This window comes from Podarcis muralis, chromosome 2 (genome assembly GCF_964188315.1).
Source record: "Podarcis muralis chromosome 2, rPodMur119.hap1.1, whole genome shotgun sequence".
Classification (NCBI taxonomy): Eukaryota; Metazoa; Chordata; class Lepidosauria; order Squamata; family Lacertidae; genus Podarcis; species Podarcis muralis.
In genome coordinates, this window is record NC_135656.1 from 124,512,786 (window position 1) to 124,527,530 (window position 14,745).

Consider the following 14,745-nt stretch of genomic DNA (forward strand, 5'->3'; position numbering starts at 1 on the left):
CCAGAAGTGGCTTAGTCATGCTGGCCACATGACCCGAAAGCTGTATGCCCGGCTCCTCGGCCTTTAAAACGAGATGAGCGCCGCAACCCCAGAGTCGGCCACGACTGGACCTAATGGTCAGGGGTCCCTTGACCTTCACTTTAAGTTACTGTTCCAGGCCCCAAACCCGTGTCAGGATGCCTGAGATTATCACTCAGGCAGAGGGGCTGCTGAATACCTGGCCTCCCGCTTTAGGCATCATGGCCGCCCCCCCTCATGGCCCAAGCTCCCCCCTTGGTTGCCATTTCCTTCCCCAACAGAACAACGGTGGACAGTTGTGGTGTCGGGGCGTCATGTGGGGCTTTGAGGAGACACTGTGTGTGTGAATGAAAGGGGGGGGACACTGCCTGCTGGAGGGGCAACCCCCCCCAATCATTCTAAAAAATTATGTAACATCGGCAAGGGATTAAAAGAGATGAAGGGGGGACTTTTTCCCAGTTGGGGGGGGTCTCCTTCCCTGCCGCCTCCGGGGATCGAATCCGTGACTTTCTCAGGAGAGAAACAGGAAAACGGAGCTGGTTTGGGAGGAGGAGAATTGGTGTCTTCTGGGGAGGGAGGGGCCACTCATTCCCCCCCCCGGTCAGTGAGCTCCGCTTCCTAGAGAGGCAGGGAGGGGCCAAAGGGGGGAGGGAGGGGCCTGATCCACCTTCCCGGAAGAGGAGCAGCTCCGCGGAGGAGGAGGAGGGGAAAGAGGTGCGAAATATATCTATATATGGGGGGGGGGGGGAGAGAAGGAGGCGCTTTTCCTCTCCCTGAATCTGCAAACAGGGCAGCTGGGAAGGGGGGGGCAGGATTTGGGGCGGGGGGTGAAAGGAAGGTGGGGGATTCCTCCCCCTCCCCCTCCTTCTGGGGATCCGGCGAGCGGGGGAGGGGCTGGTTTAGGAGCCCCTCCCACCCGAGGGGGCGCCTCCTTGGAGACCCCCAGCCCTTAGTCTTGCGGGGAAGGAAATGGGAATAGCAGAGCGAGCGAGGGAGCGGAGAGACAGAGAGGACAAAGAGCTGCGGGGGGGGGCGGGGAGAGGGGGCAGAGAGCCGAGGCCCAGTGGCGTAGCGTGGGGGGTGCAGGGGGGGCCCGGCCGCACCGGGCGCAACATCTGGGGGGGGGCGCTGTCACTGGCAGCTCTCTGCCCCTACCTGGCTCCCTCTCTCTCTCTCTCTCAGAGCCCAGCCCCTCAAGCTCCGCCCACCCGGAGCAGAAGCAGTTGCCCTGGGATGAAGAGCATTCCAAAGCGGAAACCTCATTCCTATTGGGTAAGTCGCGGCACGTGACGGGGAGAGCTCGGGGAGCTTCCAGCGACTTTTGGGACCATCCCTTTGCTTGCAAGGTTGGGGGGAGTTTCTGAACAGGGCAGCAGGAATGCAACGGCTGGAAGTGTTTCGCACCCTATTCCGGCCCCTCCCACCCACCTGCCCAGGTGAAATTTGTACCTGTTGATTTTCTGGTGTGTTTAAGGACGCAGGAATCTCAACCCCCCCGCCCCCCCTCCCCGAATGACGACAATCTCATCTTGTTGCTTGGGTATATCTTTTTTTTTTTTGCATTCAAATCTTGCCGAGCACCTTCCCACGAACATACTTTCCTTTGCCCTGGCTGGGGAAACCTAGCCAGATGGGCGGGGTATAAAGAATGATAATGATAAACATAGTAGTAATTCTGTATTTGGGTTGTACTTCCTCTTTAGCTGCAGTCATGATAACTGTAAAAAGATTTCCTTTTCTGAATTATAGGTCCTATTCTAAACAGCTGTAGTTTCTCTCCATCCCCCCCCACCTTTAAAAAATATATTTTTTAAAAGGGGGTTATTTTCTCTTTAGTAAATCGTATTTATACAGCAATCTCTTTCTTCTGTGTATTATATTTCATAACACACGAAGCAACGGTTTCAAAGGAAGTAGATGTAGAATGAATTTTGTCACTGCGCCACTGGTAAAATGTTCTTTCTCTTTCTCTCTCTCTCTCTCTCTCTCTCTCTTCTTTCTTTCTTTCTTTCTTTCTTTATTTCTTTCCCCTCCAACTTTTTCCTCCCAAGGAACTCAAAGGTGGTGTACAGGGTTCTCCATTCCCCATTTTATCCGCAAAACAACTTTCTGAGGCACATTAGTTGAAAGACAGTGACTTGGAGAATTTCAGTAGAAATTAAGGAGGTAAGAAGAAACCTGTTGGATCAGACGAAAGACCTATCTAGGCCAGCTTTCCTGCAGACAGGTGCATCTAATAGGCCTACAGGCAGGTCTATGAAGGTGATCACTCTCCCTGGCTGTTGCCAGCCTCCCCTCATAACTATTTAGTGGCATGAAATCTTGAGGATCCCATTTAGCCCTAAGCAGCTTTTAAAGAAATCTTAGCCTGTGGTCATCCTAACCACATATGTATTTTTAATTCTACAGTCATACCTCTTGTTATGATCGGTTCAGGTTACATCTTTTCAGGTTGCGTCCCGCGGAGACCTGGAAGTACTGGAAAGGGTTACTTTGGGGTTTTGCCGCTCACGCATGCGCAGACACTCAAAATGACGTCATGCGCAGAAGCAGCGAATCGCGGCACACACAGACGTGCAGATGTGGTATGCATTCTGCTTATGTTGCGAACGGGGCTCCAGAATGGATCCCGTTCGCAACCAGAGGTACCACTGTATTAAGCACCTTTCTTCCATAATGGAACACAGGGTGGTGTAGATGTGGTTCCTTGATTACACCGTATGTGAAGAAACATTTTCTTAGGTCTGTCCCAAATGTATTACCAATCAAAGTTTTGCCACAGGTGGCCTCCCTGTGACTTGAAATTTCAATGCATAATAATAATACAGTGGTACCTCTGGTTACGTACTTAATTCGTTCTGGAGGTCCGTTCTTAACCTGAAGCACCACTTTAGCTAATGGGGCATCCCGCTGCTGCTGCGCCGCTGCTGCACGATTTCTGTTCTCATCCTGAAGCAAAGTTCTCAACCCGAGGTACTATTTCTGGGTTAGCGGAGTCTGTAACCTGAAGTGTATGTAACCTGAAGCGTCTGTAACCCGAGGTACCACTGTACTGAACTTTGTATAGTGCTTTCCTGCATTCATTCACATTGTTTAGTTGTTATCTTTAAGCAACCTTGGAAGACTAATTAGCGCATTGTTCTGCAGCCCAAGACCTCGTTCATTTTGGCAACGAGGGCAACAAATAAAAATGATAAAAAATAAAGCAGACATGTGCTGAGGTGCCTAGATCGGGATACAAATAGCTTTATTTCCTTCATCTGATTCCTCTTTTGGTGTGTGCAGTGGGGCTAATAAGCAGATTACAGCTGGTCTGCCTGGATCCGTTGAGGAGGGATATTTGCCAGTGTGTGTGCATGCAAGGTTGTGGGGTTGGTCGCATGCAATTTCGGCCCCAACCACTAATCTCATGCCAATCCTGAAGCGATAGTAAAAGCACCTGACTTCCTTAAAGTATCCTGGTAATTCATAGCATCCTTAGAAAACAGCAGCTCTGAGGATACTTTGGGTGAAGTCATGCCCTTTTAATGTGTGGCTTCCACACAGCCCAGCAAAGGTAAGTAAAGCTGGAGGTTAGTGGCGGGGAGAGAGTTCACCTAGTGAGATTTGAACAGATTCATAATCTAGTCTCCTAGCTGCTATGCTACAACAGCTTAGAACAGCTTAGTTTATGAGCAACTTGGATTAAGAACACTGCAAACCCAGAAGTAGGTGTTTTGGTTTGTGAACTTTGCCTTGGAAGCAGAACACGTTTCGCTTCCTGTTGAGCCAGTGTGGTGAAGTGGTTAAGAGCGGTAGATTCGTAATCTGGGGAACCGGGTTCGCTTCCCCGCTCCTCCACATGCAGCTGCTGGGTGACCTTGGGCCAGTCACACTTCTCTGAAGTCTCTCAGCCCCACTCACCTCACAGAGTGTTTGTTGTGGGGGAGGAAGGGAAAGGAGAATGGTAGCCGCTTTGGGACTCCTTCGGGTAGTGATAAAGCGGGATATTAAATCCAAACTCCTCCTCTTCTTCTTGAGTGTGTTCCATTTGTAAATTGAGTCCCCTGCTGCTATGGGAAAGCGCGCCTTGGTTTAAGAATGCTTTGGTTTAACAACGGACTTCCGGAACGGATTAAGTTCGTACAGTCGTACCTCGGGATAAATACGCTTCAGGATAAGTATTTTCGGGTTGCGCTCTGCGGTGACCTGGAAGTAATGGAGCGTGTTACTTCCGGGTTTTGCCACTTACGCATGCGCAGACGATCAAAATGACATCATGTGCATGCATGGAAGCGGCAAAACGCGACACGCACAGATGCACTGTCGCATCTTACGTTCTGTTCAGGGTGCGAACGGGGCTCCAGAATGGATCCCGTTTGCATCCCGAAGTACCACTGTACTGTACTACCACTCCTGTCTTAAGACACAAAGTATATGTGAAGAAGACTATGTTACTGTTTTACTATAGCATACACTATGTCATGAAATTCTTGCTGTGTTACTATGAAATTGTTCTGAAGTGTTTGTCTCAATTTTAAAATTTATTTAATTTTTATGCTGCCCTTCCTCTGAGGATCACAGCGGCAGCTTACAATATAAGAACACAAAAATACATAACATAGTATCAAACAAAAACAGTAACCCTCCCACTTAGCCAGAGGCCTGGGAGAAATCTAGTGGAAGAGACTCGAGTGCTAAAATCCACGGGTTAGGGGGCGCAAATTACTTGCCTTGCCCCGGGTGCTGACAACCCACGCTACGCCACTGCCGAGGCCCCAGTTCCGCGCCCCTCTGCGAGTTCTGGGTTCCCCCTGGCAGAAATCCCTGGGGCGCATTTGACTCCGCGCGGGTGCCGAGACACAGCTTGGTGGGTCCCTTTTGTCTAGAGATGGGGAGTCCATGGAAGGGTTAATGGGGGCGAGAGAGGCCTGGATGGAGGACCCCCCCCCCCGTCTCCCTCCTGGGATGGGGAGAGATTTGGCAGGAAGGCTGAGCCGGCCAGGGGGGCCTCTGGGGAAAGGGGACCCTCGGAGGTGGAGGAAGGAAGGGAAGCATCCCTGGGGGAGGGATCAAAGCCATCTTGGAGAAAGAGAGAGGGGCTGGGTGGCTGCCTGCCTTGACCTCTCCCTCCTGCCCAGGAATCTGCCATGACTCTGCATAGACGGGGGAGAGATCCCTGAGCAGGAGCCCCGATCCAGCCACCCTCTCCTCCCCTGAAGCTCAGTCCTTGCCCTGCCTTAGGTCCCAGATCAGGAGCTGCAGGGGGCGCTGGGGGCTGTTAGAGCGAGTCCACGCATGGGGGGGAAGAGGAAAGGGAGGAAGCCCCCTTTATTATTACCCCCCTTTGAGGCTTCGCTCTTGGCAACTCCAGTCTCTCCCACATGCCTGGGTTTCTGTGCAGAAGCATCTAAAGGTCTCCCCCCCAGAGACACCTGGGCCCAACTCCTTCTCACCTGCTTTCCATTATTCCCACTATATCAGATCTCTTAACTCTGTGGGATTTAAGGGATGGGGAAGATTGTTATGGAAATGGGTGGGTTCCCGTGTTCCCCCCTTAAGAGCCTGCCTTATTATTATTATTACAGTGGTACCTCAGGTTACATACGCTTCAGGTTACAGACTCTGCTAACCCAGGATGAGAACAGAAATTGTGGTCCAGCGGCGCGGCAGCAGCAGGAGACCCCATTATGTTAAGAACACTTTCTTAACCACCGGAACGAATTGAGTTCTTAACCTGAGGTACCACTGTACTGCAGTTTCAGTTATTGTTATTTATTTATTGAATCTATTAGTTGCTTTCTCTTGCCCAGGGCAGCCCAAAGTGACTTACAACCAGTTGTTGTTGTTGTTATGTTCCAAGGTGACACTCCAAGGCCTTCTTTGTCGTGTTTCCTGTATTTTGGGGGAAGAGAGAAGGTTGTTCTCGGGGCCTGCTCCCCCACTAGGGAAACTGAGGCAGCCCCCTCAGGCAGGAGATGCAGGGAGGGGCAAGGAGGGGAGGGTGCTGAGTCCCATTTGGCCAGCCCTGATTTAACCCTCTATCCTCTCATCCAGTGGAGGGTGCTGTTCCATTGCCAGTGTCCCAGACACAATGCAGCCGCCTTGGGAAGTCAGTGGTGCAGGATGATTTGGGAATGTGTGCAGTTGGTTGGACTGTATCAGGAAGATGTTGGAGATCACGGAGGAAGGAGGAAACGAAATACAGATATTCAGCGTTTTCAGGGGAGGGGGAAGAAGGGGAAAGTTTGTCCCACCAGATAAGACGGTTCCTCTAGGGCTCAGTGTTACTTGGGAGTTGGTGAAATTGGATCTTAAGGGTTCTTGAGACATTTCTAAGGGATTGTGATTGGTATCCAGACCCTAACACTATAAAGCCAAGGTGTCCACACTGAGCAGTTTATCAACCCTGCTGGCCGCTGGGGAAGACCTTCTGAAGGAAATGGTTTGTCCCCAAAGTTGCTTCCTTCCTTTGTCCGCTGCTGCTGCCCACACTAAAGGAATGTCTGGATGAAATCCCAGGGATGTCTGGCTCCTATGTCCAGTTGATATTCTAGAAAAAAGTGTGGCTAAGATTCCGAGTCACAATCGTGGCTGAGAAATACAGCCAGGGAATATGAAACTGATTTGAAGATTGGTTTCTTCTTTACATTTCATTATTCTTATTCTTATTCTTATTATATTACATTCAGGTGGACACACCACTGGTTTCATCATCTTTCTATTCTTTTCCACACTCAGTGTTATTCACCTTTAATACTCACCTTTTTCAGTGTCACACATATTTTTATCTTGTGATCTTCAAATGAAAAGAGGTATAGAAATTTAATAAATAATTCCCAGTTGGAGCAGAGCTAGAATATCCAGAAGCCCTTGGCCACCCAGGGCAAAGGAGGAAGAACAGTGAGAGAGGCCTGGACAGGGAATCTCCGCTAAGATAAGCCAGTGTCAGGAGGCAAGTGCCAGACCCGGCGGCATATAATTATTATAAATCATAATTGGGGTGGGTGTCTCAATCTGGCCTTCCCAGCAGTCAGGCTCCAGCTGTTTTCCTTCTGCATCTCCAGCTCTCTCCATTCAAGAATGCAAGGCTGAGAGATGGAGGTCCCACCCCAAGAACATTCTCCAACTGAACACTCCTTCAACCGACCACAAGCACCAAGCCTTGTCACTAGACTTATATATGGGTCTCCCAAAATGGTCACTATGCACCTCCTGAGGCCAAAGGGACTGTGCAGCTGATGAATAAAGATCTAGAAGTCGAAGGGGACAAAATGTGGCCCAAGGGGTGGAGGATTATAGTGCAGCGGATGAAGAACTTCATGATGAATTTAGGATCCTGATTAATATTGGCCAGGTTCATGGAACATAGAGCAGCTCCCGTTCCTGTGAGAAACCACTTTTTATAAAACATAAACCCCACAGTTCAACCGTATTATAAGATAATGCTGCTTCATTAATGCTTAATTAAAGGTTAGGAAAGGCTGATGATGCATTACCATTATTTAACATTATTTCATCTGTATTTCCGAAAAATTTGGAACATATGGAGGACAGGAAAGAATGTACAAACGTCAAAATAAGAGCAGGTGCTAATTGATGTGTGTAATATTCCTTTGTTCTCTTCCTAGGTTTCCTTTCCCCCCGCTCCTCCCTGTTGAAAGAAGACAATGGAGAAGGCAGTCAAAATTCTGGAGGGCCATGTCCAATGGGAATAACAAAGAAACCATATAAATTCATGGAATGTGAAAAGAGAGAGGAGAAACAATTTGAAAGTATGGAGTGTGGGAAGAGTTTCACTGACAGTGGAACACTTGGAAAACATCAATGGACTCACACAGGAGAGAAACCATTTAAATGCATGGAGTGTGGAAAAAGCTTTGGTTGGAGTTCAAACCTTCGTATACATAAACACACTCACACAGGGGAGAAACCATATAAATGTAAGGAGTGTGGAAAGAGCTTCAGTCAGATTGGACACCTTAGAAACCATCAACGAACCCACACAGGAGAAAGACCATATAAATGTATGGAGTGTGGAAAGAGCTTCACCGATAGTGGAACATTTAGAAAACATCAACAGACACACACGGGCGAGAAACCATTCAAATGCATGGAATGTGTAAAGAGCTTCAGTCAAAGTAGACACCTTAGAATCCATCAACGGATTCACACAGGGGAGAAACCATTTAAATGTTTGGAGTGTGGAAAGAATTTCAGTACAAATAGAGGACTGAATATTCATCATAAAACTCACACTGGGGAAAAACCATTTAAATGTATGCTGTGTGAGAAGAGCTTCACTGTTAGTAGAACACTTAGAAACCATCATCGAATTCACACAGGGGAAAAACCATATAAATGTATGGATTGTGGAAAGAGATTCAGTCACAGTGAAACACTGAGAAAACATCAACGGACTCACACAGGGGAGAAACCATTTAAATGCATGGAATGTGGAAAGTGCTTTATTGATGGTACAGCACTTAGTATCCATCATCAAACTCACACAGGGGAGAAACCATTTGAATGTATGGATTGTGGAAAAAGCTTCACTACTAGCCATAGCCTTAGAATCCATCAACGGACTCACACAGGGGAGAAACCATTTAATTGCATGGATTGCGGTAAGAACTTCCCTGATCGTGGAACACTTAGAATCCACCAACGGACTCACACAGGGGAAAAACCATTTGAATGTAAGGAGTGTGGAAAGTGCTTCACTTCTAATAGAGCAGTAAGAAGACATCAATGGACTCACTCAGGGGAAAAACCATTAAAATGCATGGAATGTGGAAAGAGTTTTATTGAGAGAAGAGACCTGAGAACCCATCATCGAACTCACACTGGGGAGAAACCATTTAAATGCACCGAGTGCGGAAAGAGCTTCAATCGCAGTGGAACACTTAGAAAACATCAACGGACTCACACAGGGGAGAAACCATTTAAATGCATGGAATGTGGACAGAGCTTTATTGATGGTACAGCACTTAGTATCCATCATCAAACTCACACAGGGGAGAAACCATTTAAATGTAAGGAGTGTGGAAAGGGCTTCACCAATGTTGGAAATGTTAGAAGACATCAACGGACTCACACGGGAGAAACCATTTAAATGTATGGAGAGTTGAAAGAGTTTATTTCAGAGTGGAACCCTAATTTCACACACAGGAAACTTAGACGACATCAACAGACTCACTCGGGGACAAGCAAATAAATGTATGGAGTGTGGAAGGAGCGTCAATAGAAGTGGAAACCTTAGCAAACATCAGCGAACTGAAAAAGGGAAAACCACTTACGTATATGGAGCGTACATAGAGCTTCAGTCCTGATGTTCTTAGAAACCATCAATGGACTCGCAAGGAGGAAAAGCTTTAAGAGTTGAAACCCTACAATCCACTAACTGAAAAATCTAAAATGGTTTGAATGAAAGGAGTGTGGTGCTGGGATGGATGCTGGGATGTTTTTGCCTCTACGCATGGGTCTGGGAATGTTCTGATCAGTTCACATTGAGTTCATTACCCTGACCTGTTCTTAACGCATTGTTGACCACATCCACGGATCATGATTGTTATGTTCTTTCATGTCATGCAAAATCAATCATTAGTAATAGTTTAAGTCTTGATACTCAATCACTAGTTAATAGTTTAATAAGGAGGTTTCACGCCTGTCCAATTCTGTGTTCCCTTTCCCACCCTTTAATCTATTGATGATTAATACCTATATTCAACCCTTGCATTGTATTCATGTTAACCAATCAGCAACAAGCACATATGTGGAAATGCTGTAATATGCAATAAAATGTACTCTCCGAGACATGCTCGAGAGATGCCTCCCGTATGACAGCTTGCCATTCGTCTTTCGCTTATTTCAACCCAACAGTGTGGGAAGTGTTTCAATTGCTTTATATATAGATAATTTTATTAATATAGTGGTACCTCGGGTTACATACGCTTCAGGTTACAGACTCTGCTAACCCAGAAATAGTGCTTCAGGTTAAGAACTTTGCTTCAGGATGAGAACAGAAACCGTGCTCCAGCGGCGGAGCAGCAGCAGGAGGCCCCATTAGCTAAAGTGGTGCTTCAGGTTAAGAACGGACCTCTGGAACGTATTAAGTACTTAACCTGAGGCACCACTGTATATAATTTTATTTACAAATTGCGTTCAAAAATGGAAGCATTCCCCTCTGGGTTCTTTGCGTTTGAAAGCCCCAAACGTTCAACTTCCGAAGCGTTCAACAACCGAGATTCCACTGAGTATCCAGCAATAGTGTGTTGTCCAATGATATCCATTCTTTTAACCAACACAAAGAGGCTGCCTCGTAGTAGAAAATCTAGCAGTGCAAAGCCACCTCTATTTTTAGTATCTATCAAAATTTTATACTTTATTCTTGGTGTTTCCCCCCGCCAGAGTAATCATTAAATATCTCTTTGCCATTCGTTAAAGAAGCTTGTATTATTTATTATTGGTAATTTAAAATAAAAACAGTATCTTAGGTAAAACATTTCTCTTTATGGTTTAAATCCTTCGTAAAAGTGAAAGTTTCATCCTCCCCTATATTTCCAAATGTTTTTAACATTTTTTGATACTCTAACGTAATTGGAATATGTTGTAATTCAGTGTTTTTCAAATAAACCCTTATTTAGTCTCCATCTATACAATGAACTCTTTTCACCCCTCATTATCATCCATTTTGAGTTTTGATCTGATACAGTTCTTGGCTGGATCTCTAGTCTTTTTTTTATAAAAAAAAAATTATTAATTTTTCAACATTTATACACACACAAACAATGCATAATACAAACAAACAAACAAACAAACAAACACACACACACACACATAAACATGTATAATTTCAAATCCTTTTTTCTTAAACCTTACTTTACCGACTTCCCCATACCTCCCCTTTCTACATCCGAATTTCCAAATTTGTTTCAGCAAATCCTCCCCCTTAAATTTATCTAATTTTCCCTTATTCTTTTCTTTTACTTGATCTTTTGCAGCTGTAATCCCCTTTTTTCTATAACCTCAACATTTTAGCACTCATTAATTTTACAATATTTCTTAAGATAAATTTTAAATTTCTTCCAATCTTCTTCCGCCGTCTCTTTCCCTTGGTCTCGGATTCTGCCAGTCATTTCAGCCAGTCCCACATAGTCAATCACCTTCATCTGCCATTCTTCCAGAGTGGGTAGATCCTGTGTCTTCCAATACTTTGCGATAAGAATTCTTGCTGCTGTAGTAGCATACATTTAAAAAGTCCTATCTTTCTTTAACACCACTTGGTCGACAATGCCCAAGAGAAAGGCTTCTGGTTTCTTGGGAAAAGTACATTTAAGTACCTTTTTCATTTCATTATATATCATTTCCCAGAAAGCCTTAATCTTCGGACACGTCCACCAAAGGTGGTAAAAAGTACCTTCAGTTTCATAACATTTCCAGCATTTATTATCGGGCAGATGATAAATTTTTGCAAGCTTGACGGGTCATGTACCACCTGTAAATCATTTTCATAATATTCTCTCTTAAGGCATTACATGCCGTGAACTTTATACCGGTGGTCCACAACTGTTCCCAGTCAGCAAACATAATGTTATGACCAATGTCTTGTGCCCACTTTATCATAGCTGATTTAACAATTTCATCTTGTGTATTCCATTTCAGCAACAAGTTATACATTCTTGACAAATTCTTTGTATTGGGTTCTAACAGTTCTGTTTCTAGTTTTGATTTCTCCACCTGGAAGCCAATTTTCCTGTCCTGTTTACACACTTCCATTATTTGATAATAATGGAGCCAATCTCGTACTTTAGACTTCAATTTCTCATAACTCTGTAATTTCAGTTTGTCCCCCTCTTGTTCGAAAATTTCCCAGTATTTTGGCCATTTGGCCTCCATATTAAGCTTTTTCACGGCTTTAGCCTCCATTGGTGACAACCACCTTGGGGTTTTATTTTCCAACAAATCTTTATATCTAATCCAAACATTATATAATGCTTTCCTAACAATATGATTTTTAAAAACTTTTTGAGCTTTTACCTTGTCATACCATATATATACATGCCATCCGAAAACATTATTAAACCCTTCCAAATCTAAAATGTCTGTATTCTCAAGAAGTAGCCAGTTGGATCTCTACAGTCTTTAATCCTGTAGGCAGTCCCTTCAATATCCAGATCATGTTTCTTCTTCCCGCAGAATCCTTTGAATCAGAAGAACATGTTTACTCTTGTTCTAATGGGGGTCTGAATCTCCAAGCATCTGGGTTGGCAAACTAAGGCCTGTGGGCCGGATCAGGCGCAATTGCCTTCTAGATCCGGCCTGCGGACGGTCCGGGAATCGCCCCATGGATTGCCAGCACGCACGTTCTTTCCCTCTCCCTCACCCGGCGGCGCTTTTCTCCTCAGGGACGAGCAATCTTGTCCCACACCGGGTGCCATCAACGGGGGGGGGGGGGAGTCGGCTCACCCGCCTGCCTGCCTCAGAAGGGTGGCGCTGGGAAGGGGGTGTGACGCTGGCTGCCGGCTGCTCCTGCGTTTTCCTCTTGCTCCTCCTCCCTCTCCCTCAGTCCGCCCTTCAATCCTTTTCTGTGCCCCTTCTCTGTGCCGCTTCCTGCATGCGCTTTCTTCCTCACCCCCTCCCTCCTTCATTCCTCCCATGGCGTTCAGGCGGTTTGTTGCAGCGGCCGCAGCTGCCACTTGCGGGTTGGGAAGCAGCAGCAGTTGGTGGGTAAATGCTCTGGCAATGCCCCCGTTCCCCTGCCTCCGTCCTTGGCTCCGCCAGGGCTGCTGCTTCTGTCTTCACCAGCCAACGCAGCCTCCTGCCCTGCCCTGGCACCTGGCTGGAGAAGCCCAACTGGGGCTATTGGGACGACAACTGGGACAGATAAAGCCAAACATCTTCAGGCCTCTTTGCAGACAGGCCAACATCGCTCATTTCCCCCCAAAATATAGTCCGGCCCCCAACAAGGTCCGAGGGACAGTGGACTGGCCCCCTGCTGAAAAAGTCTGCTGGCCCCTGATCTAGTAGATCCATTGTTGTAACCATATCAAAAAAGTATTTGGTATTTTGCTTTCTTCTGAGACACTTTCCCTCAGTGATCTGTCATAGTCCAGTGATCCTACTCCATTAAATTCACCTGTAATAATTTATTTCTGTCATAAACCTCAGACATACTTTCCTCCAGTAGTTGGAAGAAATCTCATGCGAAAAGTGGCTCTGAATCTGAAAGTCCCAGTCCCAAATCTTAATCCTGCCACCCTAAGATATTATAAGCAAGCCCCACATTCCTCTTTCCACCTGCAATAGGGAGGTTAGAACAACACTTAATACCCGGCAGGGATCATGAGAGCCAGAATTGCTTTGCATTCACAAACGCTGTGTGAAATATCAGTCGTGAACGGAATAATTCAAACAAGGAAACCAACAACAGTATTAAAATTGCAGGGAGAGAGAGAAAAACTGGATTTGAAATGACCAAACCACAAGATGAAAAGTCTCCCTACTAAATGAGGGAAGGGGGAGGCATGGGGGGGGGGCTTTTGAAGTCTCCCTGCTGGCAAGGGAATTCCAGAGCAAGGACCCCTCTGTCTGTCTGGAATCCCTCACTGCCTCATCTCCAGCAGGAAGGGGGGATTTCCAGACTGGGACCCTTCACTCTTAGGGGGAGGTGCTGGGGCCTGGGCAGCTGGATGGATGGACATCAGCCTGCAGAAATGCTCCCCCTTCCTCTCACAGGACTGTTGTGGTGTTGCATGTGAGTGACAAGGCAACACTCAAGAACAGTTCCCACCAGCCAACATTACATCATTCCTCCACTGCCCACAAGAGGACGATCTTTCCTCTACACATGGTAGAATCCTAGAATTGCAGAGCTGGAAGGGACCACGGGGGTCATCTAGTCCAGCCCCCTGCAATGCAGGAATATTTTGCCCAAAGTGGGGCTCAAACCCCCGACCCATAGATTCAGAGTCTCATGCTCTACCGGCTGTGCTCTAAAAGGGAGTTTCCGTTCAAGCAGAGCCCAGAATAATTAGGGTTGCCATATTTCAAAAAGTAGAAACCAGGACAAGCCGAAAATTGTAGTGCTTTTTTTTTTTTTAGACAAGGCCCCAAATAAACGCATAAAAAGCCCATGAGTCTTAAATCCAGGACAAAGTGCCATCTTTTGGAAATTCCACCTTTGAAATCTTTTGCTAGTCTTTCTTTTGAATGGGGTGGGGGGTTTTCAATCTGGCCAGTCCCCACGCAAAATAATAAATGGAAACGAAGAAAGACAGTCACAGGTAGGTAGCCGTGTTGGTCTGCCATAGTCAAAATAAAAAAATTCCTTCCAGTAGCACCTTAAAGACCAACTAAGTTAGTTCTTGGTATGAGCTTTCGTGTGCATGCACACTTCTTCAGATACACAAAGACAGTCAGTTAGGATTACCCCCAAAACCCTAAAAACTATTTGTGAATTCCCCCCCCCCCCAGCCAGGCCTCAAAGCCTTGCCTCAAGCATTTTTAAAACTGCATTTCCTCTAAGACAAAAAGTATTAGCTAAGCATATTCCTCTTGCTGTAACTAAAAGACTGCAACAAAGGTAGGGAACAGAGTCCATTGTTTTCTCAGAGCCTTTGGCCTTGCTAAAACCAGATTGCAACTTACTTTCTGTCCGGGAGCCATGCCAAAGCACGAGAATGAAACATAACTGGAAGAGTTCAAAAATGGTCCCAAGACAGGAACTTTCTGTTCATGCTCAGGAGA

At 46.2% G+C, this 14,745-nt stretch overlaps 2 protein-coding genes across 2 annotated transcripts in view; one reads left to right on the forward strand and one right to left on the reverse strand.

Moving 5' to 3' along the window:
• Positions 1 to 14,745, reverse strand: part of LOC144326657 (uncharacterized) — a 279,931-nt gene that overhangs the window by 14,413 nt on the left and 250,773 nt on the right. The gene's annotated exons all lie outside the window — the stretch shown is intronic.
• LOC144326656 (uncharacterized) lies at positions 1,215 to 9,260 on the forward strand. Its single transcript, XM_077923333.1, has 3 exons — positions 1,215 to 1,290; positions 2,070 to 2,184; positions 7,629 to 9,260. Exon 3 carries the CDS (start codon positions 7,706 to 7,708, stop codon positions 9,110 to 9,112), a length of 1,407 nt encoding a protein of 468 aa, XP_077779459.1. The 5' UTR covers positions 1,215 to 1,290; positions 2,070 to 2,184; positions 7,629 to 7,705; the 3' UTR covers positions 9,113 to 9,260.